General features: G+C 42.2%; 1 protein-coding gene across 1 annotated transcript in view; it reads left to right on the top strand.

Moving 5' to 3' along the window:
* ANO2 (anoctamin 2) overlaps positions 1–18,705 on the top strand; it is a 123,940-nt gene that overhangs the window by 40,858 nt on the left and 64,377 nt on the right. The window contains exons 10-13 of the mRNA XM_088142953.1: positions 499–540; positions 4,511–4,575; positions 13,489–13,623; positions 15,860–16,020. Coding sequence (XP_087999079.1) covers positions 499–540; positions 4,511–4,575; positions 13,489–13,623; positions 15,860–16,020 — 403 coding nt within the window. The remainder of the gene's footprint in view (positions 1–498; positions 541–4,510; positions 4,576–13,488; positions 13,624–15,859; positions 16,021–18,705) is intronic.

Below are 18,705 nucleotides of genomic sequence, written 5' to 3'. Positions count from 1 at the left end.
GCTACTTTTTAGGCCAGAGGGAGAGGTCTTCTCTCTCCCCACCCAACAAAGACAGAACAGAAATATTCTTCCCAGTCAATAGTAATTTGATATGATGGTGCTGCTACAGGCTCTGTTTATTTGATACGTTCTATAATTTGTTTCATCTCATTGACCCCATCACCAACCATCTTCAGAAAGTTTTCAGGGTAAAGCACGACAATGAAGGAGAGATTAGAAGGTGGGAAAAGGGATATGGGAAAATAGAGTTGTTAATACCACTTTTGGAAGTTTCTAAAGGAAACCATGAGCTTTATCAGTAAAATGCTTTGGAGAGTTAAGAAATCTGGGTGAGCACTTTCATTTTACAAGACAGAGAAAAATTAGACCTGATGGTTCTATTAGCAACGCGAGATAAGTTCTCATCTGAACTGCAGGCAAGTTACAGGTCTGGACTAAAGAGTAGATTCTATAGATTGTGTTTGGCTGTAGTATTAAAATGTGTCATTGCCTTTCCAGGGTGAATATGAAGGTGAAAGCAAGGAAATGAATGAAAGAAAGGTAAAATTTTGCAGCCTTATTTTGGTTGGTATGAAAGTCACACATATGGACTATTCATTAATGACGGCAAATAAGTTGTCCTTCAAAGACTTGTGGATAAACAAGACACAATCCAAGCTGAAGTTCTCCTGTTCCTCCAGTTAACTGATTTGGATAGGGATTGCACAAAAGGACTTTCCACTGGTTTGGAATCAGTGTGTTGTTCTTATTCTTATTCTTGTTTTTATTATTCTTATTCTTCCTTCTGGAGTGAAGAGAGAGGTTCTCAAATGGCTTGTGGAGATTGAACTCCTGGGCAAATAAAGCTGCTTCACTAGGTCAGACTGTAGTTCACCCAGTACTGTTTACTGCTTTGTCTCCAGTAGAGATAATTCCTCCAAACTTTGCATTTTCAAATCACATGGGAACCAACCTTAGTTATTCAAAATATGTGGCTTTGTGACATTTGTGATCCAGTCTGCCTTCTCTCATCCGTATACACATATGTAATACTGAAAAATCTACAGTGAGCCCATGAAAATAATGTATGTCTAAGTTCATTATATTGTTTTTTTACATTTATGGTGTTAAGAAATTTAGATATTAAGGACATAGTTTACAAAAGCTGTACATTGACCAAAATTTTAAACAAGAAGGCATATACTTGAAGAACGATGTCCTGGAATGCATACACATTTTAGTAAAAGTTTTGAAAAAATACATGCACAAAACGGATTTATTTAAAACTTGAAAGATCTGCCAACATGTAAAACTGAGAAAACTCAGAACTGGCCACTTTATCCATCCCCATTGCTAGCCTTTCTTTGCCAATCTTCTTGATTCTGACCCCAGTCAAAGGTTGACAACCCTTTGATTACTGAATGTACGAAACTATAGTTAGCCTGGAAGGAAGCTTCAAAAGTTCACTGGGGTAAATCCGAGAGGAAATTCTGCTGCAGAAAAGGACCCTTTTCTCCATCACGAACTGTTACCCCCAAGCAGGGCTACAAAAATCCAGGTGGCCTCCAGCAGGCTGTAGCAAAAGCACGCAGAGAACCCCCACCCTTTGCTGCCTCTAACGGTGGTCTGGATTTTTGCAGCCAGAGGAAAAGAGAAGGTGGTGTCTGCCCCCAAGGGGTGCAGAAAACCCACGAATGGCTAGAGTGGAGTCAAAGGCAGAGAGCCCCGGGCGAGGCCTGGGGAGGAGCACCTCTTCTGCAGGCGAAGGGAGGGCGGCGTGAGCTTCACGAAAGCGGTCCTCCGGATGACAAAATGCAAAAAGAGTCGCAGATCGGGAGGACTGGTTGGATGGAGCGATCGAGCGGTGGAGGGAGGCGTCTGTAAGTGCCTGGAAAAGAATTCAGGCTGCAAGTTGGGCTGCCCTTCTTTTTATCCTCTGGCGAAGTGTTAAGTATTAAAAACATAAAAGGTCCCTCCCCCTCGACATGCTGCAGGGATTGCTCACACATGTTCCTCTCGCGGGGCCGTTAAGACCTGACTGTAGAATTCCTGTGCAGAGGATCATCTGTTTTCTATCTGAACCTGAATAGTTTCAGTGTTTAATTTCCTGGACTGCCCAGATCAGATTTAAAGGGAAGAGAGACGTTTCTCGAAAGCTGTTTTCTGCAGGCCTCCCTTTCGCTGGTGGCCCTTTTAAGATACAGACGCAACTTTTGTCCCTGCCAGCAATGCGTGGCCCCCAGTCCAAGGTGGACAGAGATCATCTGGCTTGTATTACCTCGGAAAGGAAGGGCTGTTGATTAAGATTTATGGACCCGCTCGTCGGGCAAAAGGTAATCCTCATGAACCCTCTCCACGTTCTCATTGTGGAGAAAGCCCCTGTGATGGAAGTCAGTTGGGGCATCGTCACAAAGGAACATTATGTGCGGCTCATGCTCTCTCTACGATGGTTAGTTTCGCTGCCGAGACGCTTCCTTGAGCAAGGTCACAATCCTGCATCCACTTCCTTTAAAGTATATATCCTCATGAAGAAAAAAAAAAGGGAGGGGGGGGAATCATGGATCTCTAATGTGCCAAACAAAAAAACCTAATTCCACATATATGCTCATGTCAAACAGTTAAGATATTAACATTTAAGTCAGTTTACTTCACAGGAAAAAATGAAGGGTAGAAACTTGCATATGAGGTCCCAATCTACAAGGTACCCTTCAGATGAGGCTCCCAGAGACAGAGGAGTTTCCCCAGCTCCAGAAAGCAAGGGGAGGCCTTCAGCAACCGCCCCCCGCTGCCAAACTGGAGAGCCACCCGTCCCTCAGGGCTGAATGAAAAATGCCTCTTGCAGAGGGAAGGTTGGAAATTCAACAGGAAGTGGAAATCAGACGCAGGAGACTGTCTTTGCCTTTGGTTAGGTTGTGAGATCCTAAGTAAGCATTTCGCTAGTGGAGGAATTCATGCAATGGCTTGATGATTTTTGTGGTATTTAGAAATCAGAAGTAGAAAGGATTGGCATCAGTTAAAGAAACATGATTGCGAATGCAGAAGATCAAAGCAGAACTTAAGTCATGGCGACCTTTTTTTATCAATGCTTGGCAGAACAGCTGTAATTAAAAAGGTGGAAGATTCTTCAGATTCTATCCCTGTTTCTTATGCTGCTTCATATTCTTTTCCTAGTTCCTTTGTTTCCTGTAGACTAAATAATTTTCTTTGTTTATACATCATTATAACAAACCTAATATCCATCTTGATTATTGAAGGGAAAATTTATCTCTACTGAATATTTCAAATGAGACAAATGCAATAATTTTTGTTTTATGCCCAGGAGATCTTAAAAGTTTGATAATATTTGAAGAATGTGCATGTCACCATTATTTAATACCAAAGGAACCCTTTAATATTAAAGAAACTGTTTGTATGAACCTAACCGTCTCTCTTGAAAGTTTTCAAATAATATGGGAAGAGGGCCTGGCACTGGGAGCTGATGAAAGGTGAATTTTGGACCTTTTTATCCTGTAAAATTCTCCTAAAATCTAATTTGGCAGATAATTAAGAGCAGACCATGAACATCATCCAGAGATGGTAGTGCATGTCTTTAAATTAAGTGATATTAAACAGTGTCCTTCTGCATAATGTTAACGGAGGTTGAAACAGAATTGTTACATTTTACCAATTAGTTATTTATTATTTGGTTAAACGTTTTTGAGGAAATCAGAAACGATACACAGCCATCTTTTAAAAGCTGCCACCTAGGAATTTTTGTTATTTTTGTTAACTAACAAATCCACTACAGCAAAGCACTGAAAAATGAATCTTTTTCTTTGGCTCGGTCTAAGATATCCCAGCATTTAGAAAATCCCTTTCACCAGACTTTGTTATCTCTCCTGAGTGCTCGTCTGAGCAGATAGGTAGGATATAGATCACATCAATAAGAAAGAAAGTATGAGAAACAGCTTGGAATAAAACTATTTCCCAGTTCTAGAGTGCTCCAAACTGTTCTGGACACATCCAGATCTCGCACGTGCGATTGTGTAGATGACAACTCAAAAAACGAGAGTTACCTGTAAGCAGCCTCTCCACTCTTCCTAACTCTTGCTAACGCTGGTTCGGTGCCATTATTCTGATTAATCACACGGCAGGACCGAAGCAGCCGGAATGACTCGGCGAGGGGGCCAGCACCGACGGTGCTACAAAGACGACGGACGACGATGGGAGAGAGAGAAAAAAGACAGCTGGGAGTTTTGTAACAGGGGCCCTTAGCCTTTGAATAACACGCCTCATCTTTTACAGCTTGTATTCCCATTCCAGGGATCTGTCAAATGCAGAGGGGATTCATCCAGGCTTATTACAATATTTAGATCCCGAGACCTAACAGGAAAAGAAAAAGTTTCAGGTCTGAGCTCACGTGTTTTGTGGCTTCATCCAGACTGAAATCAAGCGCTAATGACTCCCCTGTTGCTCCTTGGAGGTGCTTACTATGTACTGTGTACTTCGCAATCACTGTTTTTATTTGTTGGTTTTCCCTTCTTTCTCTCAGCTGTTGTATCGAGAGTGGGCACGATACGGAGCATTTTACAAGTTTCAGCCTATTGACCTCATAAGGTAAAACTTTCTTGGTTAATACAAGCTATCAGTGTTCCTTTCTATGATGTGCACACATAAAACTTCTGTGCATTAGTCTCATACATGGGCGTTGGGAGGTTGCCTCTCCTTTTCCATTATACGCTGTTGCACACTTTAGAGCAGTATCTCTTAACCAATAATGGAAACATGATGTTCCCCAACAGTGATTGAAGTTCTGGTTCAGGAACCCTCCTTGCTGGCTTCAACCCTCACAATAGGGATGTCCTTCGCTAACAATGTCAAATTTTAAAGGAGTCCATCTTCACCAACATGGCCCAGTTTCTCCAAAACTGGATAAATATTGTTCCCTGCAGTCTCTAGTGTAACGGTAAGCTAACCTATGGAATTAGTATCTTCTTAGTAAGCTACCAATCGGTGGGAAAACTTTCAGGAAACACTGTTCCCATCACCACTGCTCTTATGACATTACAAACAAGCAGATGCCTGGGTCTACTCTCAGTGAAGACAATCATGACTTGCCAGCAGTGTAGACTAAGCCTGTGATCTAGGACATCTCCAGCATTTTATGCATTAGGTTCTCCCAGATGTCGTCCCCATGGACTTGGTTTTAAAGAAATGGGCTTGGAAATCAAGAGGATTGAAAACAACAATGCTGAGAGAATGAAGTTATAAGGCTAAATTTTGGCTGTGCTAGCTCACTTGCTAAGCTTTGTCTCAGATAATACTTCTGCTTACCATGTGGCTGTATAACACAGATAATTATTTGCACATTATATGATTCATAGATGATCAAATATGTGAAGAGATGGAATGGGATAAAGGGAAGTAAACTGAATAGGTGATTCAGCAGCATTTGATGTGATTTCTTTTCTGAAGGCATTTCAAATTTCTTCCAACATATGCATCTCATTAAACACTGTTTCAGGTAGCCCCAGTTCATTATTTCCTCCTCTTCTCTTCTCTTCTCTTCTCTTCTCTTCTCTTCTCTTCTCTTCTCTTCTCTTCTCTTCTCTTCTCTTCTCTTCTCTTCTCCCCTCCCCTCCCCTCCCCTCCTCCTGTTTGTACTTTGAGGTTGAATGTTGAGTAGCCAATATGCAGCTATTCCATTTAGTAGCTGATATTTATAGGCTGACTTAGTAACACTGAAGAGAGAATGTACTTTCAGATGTTCTGGTTCAAATGGCAGATATTTAATAATCTGTTGGACCCAGCCAACCCTCTTGGTCTAACTTTATGACCTAGTAGAAATAGTATGTATGATTCAAGATATTGGTAGTAATATGAGTCAGATAGTTTACAAATAGAACTGTCACTGATGAACAGAACATTTCTAGAGATAAAATTGCTGTTTTTACTTCTCAAAATAAACATGAGTCATCTGGATGAAATATCTTAAACTCTCTGTGACTGTGTTTCTGTTTTTTTCTCACCTCGTGTTCTCCACTCATGCACTTTATGCATTCATTCATCAAATATAGAATTTAAGCCTTTCTTTCTATTCAATCTTGTCTAGTGAAGTAGAACGCTGATAATGTAACAATAGTGATTACAACGATGAAATCTTTAACAATTCGTAACTGCATCTTATTTTTCTCTCATATATATATATATATATATATATATATTTTAATGAAAAATCTAATGGGTTGGGGCTTCTACTTGCATAACCAGCTCCTGCTCTCTAAATTGTTTGATGCAACCTTTGTACTCTCTTCTCAAAAAGATACTTGACGATTTTGGAAAGAACGCCCTAGATATTCAAACTTGGTAGTTAGTTGTCTCCAGATGGAAAGAATCAACCACTCCAAGGGGCTGCAGTCCATGAACCGAGAAGGACCTGGTGAGAATATCTTGCAAGATGAAGTAAACATTTTGGGTGATCACTAGATAGCATCAAAGAGATACGGAATCTGCTAGTTTATTCTGCCATGAAGTAGTCATCTGAACTTCTGCAGCTCACATATCATACCAGGAGCTCTAAGGGGAAAGGTGGGATATCAACCGAATGAATTAAAAGTCTCCAGGAGACTGCCCCAGTCAATTCAAGGGGAGTTGCTAAGCTGTGCTTATTTTGATGTGGCCCTTATGCTGAGACGGTCCAATGAGTTCCGTCAGGCCCCGTCTCTCTTACCGAGACATTTCGGTCCCACCAGAGGAAAAAGAGGGCTGGGAGGGAGGGTCTGGCTTATGTATTGCACTAGCTAAAACCACCCCTTCATGGATCACTGCCTTGTCGTGGCGAAGGGGCTTGCGTAACTCAGTGAAGCCATGAGCTATACCGTGCAGGGCCACCCAAGACGGACAGGTCATGACAGAGAGTTCTGACAAAATGTGGTCCACTGGAGAAGGAAATGGCAGCCCACTCCAGGATCCTTGCCAAGAAAACCCCATGGACAATGTCAAAAGGCTAAAAGATATGACGCCGGAAGATGAGCCCCTCAGGTCGGAAGGTGTCCAATATGCTACTGGGGAAGAGCGGAGGGCAATTCCAAGTAGCTCCAGAAAGAGTGAAGCGGCTGGGCCAAAGCCGAAAGGACGTTCAGCTGCGGATGTATCTGGAAGCGAAAAGAAGGTCCGATGCTGCAAAGAACAATATTGTCTAGGTACCTGGAATGTAAGATCTATGAACCAAGGCAAGCTGGATGTGGTCAAACATGAGATGACAAGACTGAACATCGACATCTTGGGAATCAGCGAACTGAAATGGACGGGAATGGGTGAATTTAATTCGGGTGACCATTATATCTACTACTGTGGGCAAGAAACCCTTAGAAGAAATGGAGTTGCACTCATAGTCAATAAGAGAGTGGGAAAGGCAGTAATGGGGTACAACCTCAAAAACGACAGAATGATCTCAGTGCGTATCCAAGGCAAACCATTCAATATCACAGTCATCCAAGTCTATGCCCCAACCACTGATGCTGAAGAAGCTGAAGTTGACCGCTTCTATGAAGACCTACAACACCTTCTAGAACTAGCACCAAAAAAAGATGTCCTTTTCATCATAGGGGCTTGGAATGCTAAAGTAGGAAGTCAAGGAGTAACCGGAATAACAGGCAAGTTTGGCCTTGGAGTACAAAATGAAGCAGGGCAAAGGCTAATAGAGTTCTGTCAAGAGAACAAGCTAGTCATAGCAAACACTCTTTTCCAACAACACAAGAGACGACTCTACACATGGACATCACCAGATGGTCAATACCGAAACCAGATTGATTATATACTTTGCAGCCAAAGATGGAGAAGCTCTATACAGACAGCAAAAACAAGACCAGGAGCTGACTGTGGCTCAGATCATGAGCTTCTTACTGCAAAATTTAGGCTTAAATTGAAGAATGTAGGGAAAACCACTAGACCACTCAGGTATGACTTAGATCATATTCCTTGTGAGTACACAGTGAAGGTGATGAATAGATTTAGAGGATTAGATTTGGTAGACAGAGTGCCTGAAGAACTATGGACGGAGGTCCGTAACATTGTACAGGAGGCAGCAACTAAAACCATCCCAAAGAAAAAGAAATGCAAGAAAGCAAAATGGCTGTCTGATGAGGCTTTACAAATAGCTGTGGAAAGAAGGAATGCGAAAAGCAAGGGTGAAAGGGAAAGATATAAGCAACTGAATGCAGATTTCCAGAGAATAGCCAGGAGAGATAAGAAGGCCTTCTTAAATGAACAATGCAAAGAAATCGAGGAAAACAATAGAATGGGGAAGACTAGAGATCTCTACAAGAAAATTGGAGATATGAAAGGAACGTTTAGTGCAAAGATGGGCATGATAAAGGACAAAAAAGGCAGGGACCTAACAGAAGCAGAAGAGATTAAGAAGAGGTGGCAAGAATACACAGAAGAACTATACAAGAAAGATCTTAATGTCCCTGATGTCCACGCTGGTGTGATCACTGACCTTGAGCCAGACATCCTAGAGAGTGAAGTCAAGTGGGCCTTAGGAAGCATTGCTAACAACAAAGCTAGTGGAGTTGACAGTATTCCAGCTGAATTATTTAAAATACTAAAAGACAATGGTGTTAAAGTGCTGCACTCAATATGCCAGCAAGTGTGGAAAACGCAACAGTGGCCACGGGATTGGAAAAGGTCAGTTTACGTTCCAATTCCAAAGAAGGGCAATGCCAAAGAATGCTCAAACTATCGCACATTTGCACTCATTTCACATGCTAGCAAGGTTATGCTCAAAATCCTACAAGCTAGGCTTCAGCAATACATGAACCGAGAACTACCGGATGTACAAGCTGGGTTTCGAAGAGGCAGAGGAACTAGAGATCAAATCGCCAACATTCGCTGGATCATGGAGAAAGCACGAGAGTTCCAGAAAAATATCTACTTCTGCTTCATTGACTATGCAAAAGCCTTTGATTGTGTGGATCACAACAAACTGTGGCAAATTCTTAAAGAGATGGGGGTACCAGACCACCTTACCTGTCTCCTGAGAAATCTGTATGCGGGCCAAGAAGCAACAGTTAGAACCGGTCATGGAACAACCGATTGGTTCAAAATAGGGAAAGGTGTACGACAAGGCTGTATACTGTCACCCTGCTTATTTAACCTATATGCAGAGTACATCATGAGAAATGCCAGGCTGGAAGAATCACAAGCCGGAATTAAGATTGCAGGGAGAATCATCAACAACCTCAGATATGCGGACGATACCACCCTAATGGCAGAAAGTGAAGAAGAACTAAAGAGCCTCTTGAGGAGGGTGAAGGAGGAGAGTGCGAAAGCTGGCTTGAAACTCAACGTTAAAAAAACTAAGATCATGGCATCTGGACCCATCAATTCCTGGCAAATAGAAGGGGTAGAAATGGAAGCAGTAACAGACTTCATTTATTTGGGCTCCAAGATCACCGCAGACGGAGACTGCAGCCATGAAATTAAAAGACGCTTGCTCCTTGGGAGGAAAGCTATGGCAAGCCTAGACAGCATATTAAAAAGCAGAGACGTCACCTTGCCGACAAAGATCCGCATAGTCAAAGCTATGGTTTTTCCAGTAGTAATGTATGGCTGTGAGAGCTGGACCATAAAAAAGGCCGAGCGCCGAAGAATTGATGCCTTTGAACTGTGGTGCTGGAGAAGACTCTTGAGAGTCCCCTGGACTGCTAGGCGGTCAAACCAGTCAATCTTAAAGGAAATCAACCCTGATTGCTCATTGGAAGGATCGATAATGAAGCTCAAGCTCAGATACTTTGGTCACCTAATGCGAAGAGAGATCTCTTTGGAAAAGACCCTGATGCTGGGAAAGATGGAAGGCAAAAGGAGAAGGGGACAGCAGAGGATGAGATGGTTAGATAGCATCCCTGAAGCAATGAGCATGAAACTGAGCAAACTCAGGGAGGCAGTGAAGGACAGGAAGGCCTGGCGCAATATGGTTCATGGGGTCACGAAGAGTCGGACACGACTTAACGACTAAACAACAACAAGCTAAAACCAAGCAATCTGCATTATGGTTTAGGGGCCAGTTTGGTGTCATGGTTAAGGCACCAGGCTAGAAGTCAGGAGACCGAGTTCTGGTCCTGCCCTAGACACAGCCAGCTGGGTGACTTGGGGCCAGTCACACTCTCTCAGCCCTGGGAAGGAGGAGGCCAGGGCAAACCATCTCTGAAAACATGCAGGGCATTGTCCCGGTAGCTGCCAGGAGTCAAGGCTGACCTGAAGGGGTGTGTGCACGTCCACACCCACACCCACAATGTATGAACCTAATCACTGTGACAATCTTCTAAGAAATCTCTGTGTTCCACAGAGAGATCAGGGGATCAGCAGTGGAAACACCTCCAAGGTCTTCGATTTCAATTTTCTTAGTCCTCAGTCACTAGGGATCATCCTAAAAGGTGCCTCATCTTGCATAGCCCAGGAGTGCATCGAAACAGAAGGACAGGGATAAGCAACATGGTGCCTTGGACAGAACTCTCCCTAAAGAAGAGCGAGAGATTGTCCCAGTTGTAGTCCAAGATGTCTGAAAGCATCAGGTTGCTGTTTCCATCAGTCTCCGAGTCAGAGAATATAATGTTTTCATGGGACTGTCATTAGAAGTGCTTTTCTTTCAGAGCACAGTGCTTAACTTTCAGACTGTTGGCCTAGAGTTTTGTGGAGGATCGATGGGATACAGATGCTTTAACTAGCTATATTTTAGTTTTTGATAGGATGATAAAGATTATAGCTTAAATAGACTGACTGTTTTTGCCAGTGGGGCTGTATTTTCTAGTAGGGCCACCATGAAAACAGCCAACAGAAAGTGATCAGTTGTAGGCAAGAATATGTGTCATTCATATTCATGCAAATCCCATTTTAACTTATTTAAATGCTAATTAAATATTCTGATTATTCATACAATAAGGATATTTAAATCATTCATCAATTGGAGTTTATTTAAATATCTGTTAGTTATATATAATTCTCTAGTGAAATATGGAGGCCAAGAAGAATTATTTTAATTTTTTTTTTTTAATTAAAAAAATTAGGTAGCAAATGCTTGAATTTGTATTAGAGAGTTTCCAAAGGAAAACTAAATAAGTGTAAACCTTGATGGTATGTACAAATAAAAACTACTTGCAATAGCAAAAAATCAGGCAGAATCTACAAAAAGCTTTCTTGAACATTATGTCTTTTAGTCTTTAGTTGCTCCTTCTGATTTTGAGCCTCCAAAATGGCTCTTCTCCTACAATTGCAACAGCAAATTATTTTTTCTCTCTTGTACTGCTTAAGTTCATAATAAGATTATGTCTGTGTATACGTGTCATTTGTTCATGCTATTGATAAGTAAATATAACATTACATTGATATTACCTGTCCTCTCAAGTCCCAACATAAACTTCTGCCTTTTCCTGGAATGGTTATGGAGTAGAGTGCATTTGTCCAATTGTTGCAACAGTTAAGTCCTGCTTTTCTTTGCTGACTTGTATGAAGAGTTGTCACATGACCAAGAGATAGTCATGGTGTCAGAATTAACCAGGAAATCTGGCCTGTAGAAAGAAGGAAGGAAGGAAGGAAGGAAGGAAGGAAGGAAGGAAGGAAGGAAGGAAGGAAGGAAGGAAGGAAGGAAGGAAGGAAGGAAGGAAGGAAGGAAGGAAGGAAGGAAGGAAGGAAGGAAGGAAGGAAGGAAGGAAGACAGATAGACAGATAGACAGATAGACAGATAGACAGATAGACAGATAGACAGATAGACAGATAGATATAGACTATTTATATCTTTCAATCAATCTCTGGCCTTGCCAGGAGAAGAATTCCCTCAAGAGAAGCTAGGCAATTTGGTGCCTCATTTCATACCCCTTTCCCAAATCTGTTGGGCAAACTGGCTAAATTGAGTCATATTCTGAATCCTTCCATTTCACTGGTGACGACTAAACCTTAGCTTGCAAGAAGAGCCCCACCCCAACTCCCGCCCCTCCCCGAGCCTCCGTCATGGGCCTGGGTGACATTGGCGTTAACGCAACAAGCTTCTTAGCTCAGCTTGGGAAGAAGGTTGAGCACGCAAAGAGCACGTTCCACGGCCTCCTATTGTTTTTTCCTCTGTTCCTTTGTAACTCTAAGAGGACTACGCACCTAGGTATGGGGAGGGTGCAGAAGTAGATATTGGAAGGCCCTTCCCACCTTCAGTACTTTTCCAGTGCAAAATCACTGTTTCTTTTTTTAAGCCATAGGAGAAAGAAAATCTTCATGATTTCCCCATGTGTTGAGAAAGCGCCAAATAACGTCTGTGCTTTGCTCAGCATCAAAGGAGTTAATTACTGGTTGAATTATCTCAGTTCTCCAGGAGAGGGGAGAATATTTCCTACCACCAGAAAGAAGAGTCCGTGTATTTATAGTTAAAGTAATCCTGGGAAGGATCTTTACGCCTCTCCTCTCCTAAGTCACTATTGGCATCATTCTAGGTCCAGCATTTATGAGATGTGTCTGATCAACTCAGAATCATAAATGCGCCTGAGAAAGAAAGATTTAAGTAGCTTCTGCTCACTGACCATTCTTCAGGCTGCTTTGAATCAGAAAAAAAATCATAAACTGTAGTGCTGAATCTATGTTGTTGCATGTATGCCTTTACATTGATCAACAGCCTGATAAATTAATTGCACCAGTCCAGAAAAAAATATGTGTTTTTGTTTGGCAGAGAAAAGATGAGGCTTCGCATTAACTGGTAAAAGGAATAAGGCGGGTTTTTCTGTGTATTAATCCTGCGTAGCTTATGAGCTGGCTGACCTTGTCTGGATATGGAAATTAATCAGGGTCTGACCTGGTTAGTCCCTGGATAGATGATTCCTGGGGGAGATCCTGGGGTTGGAGCCTACACCAGGAAGTTTTTCTGGAGTCATATACCACCGGTACATCATTTTATAAAAATTCTCTCTTAAGTTACAACCTAATTTAAATTTCAGTCCTTTCAACCACATATTTTCCCACTGTTCCATCAGTCTATTGTGCCCAAAGTTCTTAGCCCATTTTATCATCCAGGCTTTCACTTGTTCCTCTTCCGTTTCAAATTTCAGTAAAAGTTTGTACATTTTAGCAATTTCATAGTTCAGTTCCAAATGTCCTGTTATCTGCCTTAATTTTTTTTTCTTAACTGTGCATACGAAAACCATTGAACACTAAACCTCTCTGCAGCCAGTTACTCTCTTGATTTCATCTTCTATCCTCCATGTTCCTGCTCTAAAAACTCTCAATAAGTTAACCATTTTTCTTTACCTACTGTTTCTTTCCTATAAAATGCTTCTTGTGCTGAGACCCATAAAGGCATTTTCAGGCACAGTCTGGGTTTATATCTGTTCCACGTCCTCAATATGGCAGGTGTCCTGCAGATTCTAGTAAAAAATGTCCAGAGAAACCTATGGTAACGGTGCTTTCTGGAAAACACGTCCACATTTTTAAGGAAGATGAATTGTAGAAGTATACCTCATCTTTGTACCTTTGTGTTATGTTTCCCTCCTTTAGAAAGTATTTTGGAGAAAAAATCGGAATGTATTTTGCCTGGCTGGGGTTATATACAGAATTTCTTATCCCGTCCTCTGTTGTTGGGATCATCGTGTTTCTGTACGGGTGCCTGACCATTGAGGAAGACGTTCCAAGGTAAGGTCCCACGTGCTCCGTAGCCTTTGGCACCAAAAACACTGCGAGGTTTGGTCGGTGTTTGGGGCATCTGCTAAAATGCACCAAGTCTGGAGCTGAACACAGGGCAGAATGTTTTCAGCCAGAGGAGGAAGAGCTATTCAGAGCAAGAATGTTGCTTTCTCTTCTGGTCCCTGATAAACCCACTTATTTCCTCTGTTCCTTGACCTGGATTTTTCTTTCTCAGTGCTCCCTGTCATTTAAGTGTTTTAGTAGGTGATATTTGCCCATTTCCTTCCATGGATGTGTTTAGATGTCATTAAACATCTAGCTCTTGGTTCTGGGTTCTCCGTATATATATAAATCCTTTACCTGTTCTTCCTAGTCTCAATTCCCTCTCTGTGTTTATTATATGTTTTGAAACCAAGTAATCATTAGAGGTGTGCTATGAATAGGGAATAAAGAAGAGCTACCCTTAAATAAAATAAAATAGATTCCTACTCTTCACAATATATGTTCTAGCATCTAAAATAATAGATTGATGACAAAATTGTATTTATTGGGTTTCAGCCACTGTCCTTGAAAGCTGAAATCCTGCATGCAGAGACCGGGTTTAACAGTTGCTTGCTCTGTTTTGGGCTTCCGTACATGTGCCTGTCCTTGTGGGTTGGCTAGCTGGCTTATGGCAGTGAGGCTCACGGAGCCTCCAAAACCCTTTTCATGGTCTCCAGAGCCCACCAAAATTGGACAACAAACTGCCAAAGTTAGTGGTACATTTTCCCACCAGTTTATGGCAGGCAATTCCTGAAATAAAGTGAAATAAATCCAAGTATTTGGATAAGCTTAGCACCCCTAACACAGAAAAGAGAACAAAAGAACACCCCTCTGGGAAAAACAGGCTCACCCATGGGTGGTCATTGGCCACCCAAAATAATGGGGGGAAAGGCCTGCCCTTGTCTTAAGATGACACCTGAACAGAGCTGATAATCCATTTAGCTAATAGATTTCCAGGGAGATGGGTGTTCCTGAACTTCTCTGAGAAGTTCTGAAGAGGGAAGAAGCCATTACAGAAAAGATGGGGAACATGTTTTCGTGCTCCACCTCCTTAACTGTGTGAAATATATCGTAGCAACGTGGTGTGGTGGGGAACACTGGGTCTAAGACATGGAGAGATCACTGCTGAGTTTCAGGGGCCAAAGCATTCAGCGTCTCTCTCTCTCTCTCTCCTCCTTTCTGCATCAAGACATGTGGTTCTTTCCTTCAAAAATATCGCTGTGTCCTCCAGCATCCTCCTTCCAAAAGAAAGAGAATCCAGGGGCGCCTGGGTCTGTGAACTCTGATGTCATAACAGTATTATAAGAGCCAGATGTGGGTCCAAGAGATGCCCGAAAGATCAAAGGGGGTGGAAAACCGTGTTCTAGAGGGCAAAGGAGAGGCAAGAGGCCTTTTTCTACTAATCATTTCTTCCTCTCTTCCATCACTTCAAGGGTTTTTCTTCCATTTGCAGCTACTGTGTGAGTGGGGGGAAAGTGAATGAAATGGTGACCAAGGGAGGTTAAATAACATTTTCCTACCCATATTTTCTCCCCTATGAATGATGCCCTGTTCTGCATGCGTGATTTCCTTATAATAAAGACCTGAATCTTTCATTGACAGAAACGTTAAGGTGTGACTCTTAGTCGCTTTACTTACTACATGGCCATCTTTACATTATTTGTTATGTTAATTGCACGTTTATGGTATTAATTTGCTTTATATTTCATTTTAAACAGCTTTTCTTCCTCCTGCTGTTTTATTGCTTTTTCAAAGCACTATTTATCCTTGTAACCAGGGGTGACTGTCGAAGGGGGGTGGGCTTAAAAAAGATAAGATGGGGCCTGCAACTATGCAGTCCAAGCCTTGCCCTTCAAATTATGGGACAGTAGAAAAGAAAAGAAAAGAAAAGAAAAGAAAAGAAAAGAAAGCAGGGCCCCCATCAATCTCATGACTAAGGTCGCCAACTTGACTTTTGTGACCCCCACCTCGCTTCCAACTCCTGCAGCTATTTATCCTTGAAACTGTTTCTGAATATAATTCTCCTGGAAAGAGCAGATGATCAATATTTAAAATAAGCAAGCAAGAAATCCTACGAAAAGGAACGCTTAGGGAGAAGCATTGCCTTTTCTGCCTGACGAAGCCAAATCAATGTGTTTTCAATAACAGCCAACTTTCTCTGCATGTAGCCGGTCTCTGACCTTCTGGCCTTTGCTCTTCCTAGTAAGGAGATGTGTGACCAGCATAAAGCCTTCACCATGTGCCCTTTGTGCGACAAGACGTGTGACTACTGGAACCTCAGTACAGCTTGCGGTACTGCACGTGCCAGCCATTTATTTGACAATCCGGCCACGGTCTTCTTCTCCGTTTTCATGGCCCTCTGGGGTAAGGCTTGCTTATACTTCGTTTCTACAGCTTAGTAAAAACTGAAAGAGGAGACAAATGAAGATACTAACAGTGGCGGGGGGAGGTAGAGAAACTCAGGCGAGGCCCCCTTCTTTCAGTCCCAAGCATCTGTCAGCTTGCATGTGACGTATGAATGGACCGACGTCCAGAAGAAAGCTCTTTCATAGATGGGGGTCTTCATAGGGCAGATTAATGACCTTCATTTCCCATAGTGGCAGCAGCCCCTTCTGAACAATGAATATTTTGTTCCCATGACTTGTCAAAAGGGAAAAAGAGTCTGCTCAGCATCTCCACCTCCCTTGCGCTAAGGCCAGCTCCAGTTCCCCTAAGAAAGAGGGAGAGAGTCTAAGGACATCAGACAAGGAGTAGAAGACCCCTCGTGGGAATGGTAGCACGTGGATTACCTTACACCAAAGGGAATACTGTGAAATTAGTGGAGACAACGTTGTTAGGTTAGGAATCAAACCCAGTTCTTGGACTGCAGTTATAACAGCAAGGACTTTGCTTCCAGACTGATAACTAGGTAGCTAGAAAATACGGGTGCGTGTTGGCTATTTTCTGGTCTCCTCCCTTTCCATTATGAGGCAAGAGCCTTCAAACCTTTCTAGGTATCCTTAAGATTATGTTGCATATATAAGTGTTTATTTGATGATTTATTTGAAAAAATAGAAAGTGAAAAATGATTTGGGGTGAAACTAAAGGAAGAGAGTACCCGAAGGGTTATTTTAGAAATATATTTAGGAACATCTTGAAAAGGGAAACGAATCCTGTAAATGTTAAGGTAAGGAAGTAAAAAGTTGTGAGAATTTTGGAAAATGGTATGGCTGCTAAAATATGGGGATTTCTTATGGAGTGGCTGGGCCACTCATTTAACGTGCCTGTGCTGACGGTTGGAGGAAGGTCATTCCTGGTCACAAGGCTGAAGGATTGCAAGAGCGAACGCAAAAACTCCAGGGAAAGAGTTGAAGAAGAGTTTTAGTGAAGAAGAGGCAAGCAGGGATAGTGAGCAAAACTTGGGGGAAGCAGGGCAGACAGCGCCAGGCAGCGCAGAGCTGGTTATTCAGAAATGTGTGGCTGTGAGAAGGAAAGAGTGTTGCGTGTTTGTTGATTTAGAGAAAACATAAGATGAAGAGAACATGACTGAATTGTAGAATGTGGTGTGACAAACTGGAGTTGAAGGTTGATTACTGAAGGTTTTAAAAGTGCTATATAAATGGAGGAACAGTTGGCCTGAGAATTAATGGAATGCTTCGTGGATGGTTCAAATCGAGCAGAGACAAAGGCAAGGATATATGATGTCCTCTTGGTTGTTTAATATATTTATGGATAAATGTATAAGGAATGCTTGTGGAGATATTAGGAATGGTAGGTTAGGGGCAAGAAGAAGAGTATTTTTGTATGCCAATGACCCATGTTGTTAGCTGAGAACCCAAGTTTATTTATTTACTAAACAAACTTATGATTTACAGTGAATGTTAGATCAATTGTATGATATACTGAGGAGTATGAACCTGAAAATTGATGTGCCCAAGGCCAAGGTAGCTGCATTTGAAAGGGCAAATGGAGTGCATGGTAGTAATCTGTATATACATGGTAAAAATTAGTGCAAGTAGACGAATTTGCGGACCCTGGTGGAATGTTTATCAAAGATGAGAAAAGGGATGGAGACGTTTTAAGACATGTGAATACTAGTAGAAGGTTAGTGAGTAGTATGTGCTCTGTTGCAAGGAAAGAATATTGGTGGAAAGATGTGAAAATGGATCTGTCTAAAAGTGTGTTTCTTCTGCTTTGTTATACAACACGAAAGTTGGGTTACATCAGCAGTGACATAAAAGGAAGTTGAATGCATTGGAAATAACGTACTTAAGGACTTAAACAGGAAGAGATGGGGTCAAGAACGAATAGGTGCAAGTGAATGTGGACTGGATACAAAAGCGAGTGACCAGAGGAACAGAAATACCTTGAAGTGGTTTGGTCATCCAGAGAGAACAAATGAAGACTGATTTGCAAAACAGAACGGATGAGTGAATGGGTTGAGAAGGAGAAGATGGCTGTGGTTGGATGGAGTTGAGATCTCCAAAAGAGGGAGGTGAGAAATTTAAAAAATTAAAGGCAGTGAGTGGACATGGTAGAAGGAAGGATGTTTTGCAAGGCTAGTGAATGGGGTTGATTCAGTTACGTTTCCCTTTCTAAAACCTTAACCTATTCTGCTTACTGTTCCTCACTCCTTGAAAGGGAGCTGCCTTGTGGGTATGGATGATGAGTGTGTGCGTGGAAGCCTCTTTGGAAATTTGAACCGGTGCTGGGAGGGACTGTCTTGACCTTGAACCGCGGCTGCCAGAAAGAACTCTGCAGTAGGAACGTGGATTGAGATGGAGCCGCTCTACTTACTGAATTGACTTCAGCTACTGATTTATCACCCTGAATGGTTGGTCTCTGACTCTGGGCTGAGCAGCCAAGAAAGGGGCCATGGTGTGTGTGCCTGGAAGAATTACTCTAAAAGCCCCTCTGGAGTCACAGGGTAGAGCGGGCTGTAAATTTAAAGAATGAATGACCTGCAAAGGCACTTGAAACGAGAGGCTAAGATTTAGGCCAGAATGAGGATTATCGTCCCCCCTCCCCATTGCGCTCCCTCTCTTGAAACGTGCCCCTATCCTGGCAGTG

This window comes from Python bivittatus, unplaced genomic scaffold (genome assembly GCF_059951505.1).
Source record: "Python bivittatus isolate LINGU-HERP-01145 unplaced genomic scaffold, Pbiv_v1 ctg000010_np1212, whole genome shotgun sequence".
NCBI lineage: Eukaryota > Metazoa > Chordata > Lepidosauria > Squamata > Pythonidae > Python > Python bivittatus.
This window is presented reverse-complemented; position numbering and strand designations above follow the sequence as displayed.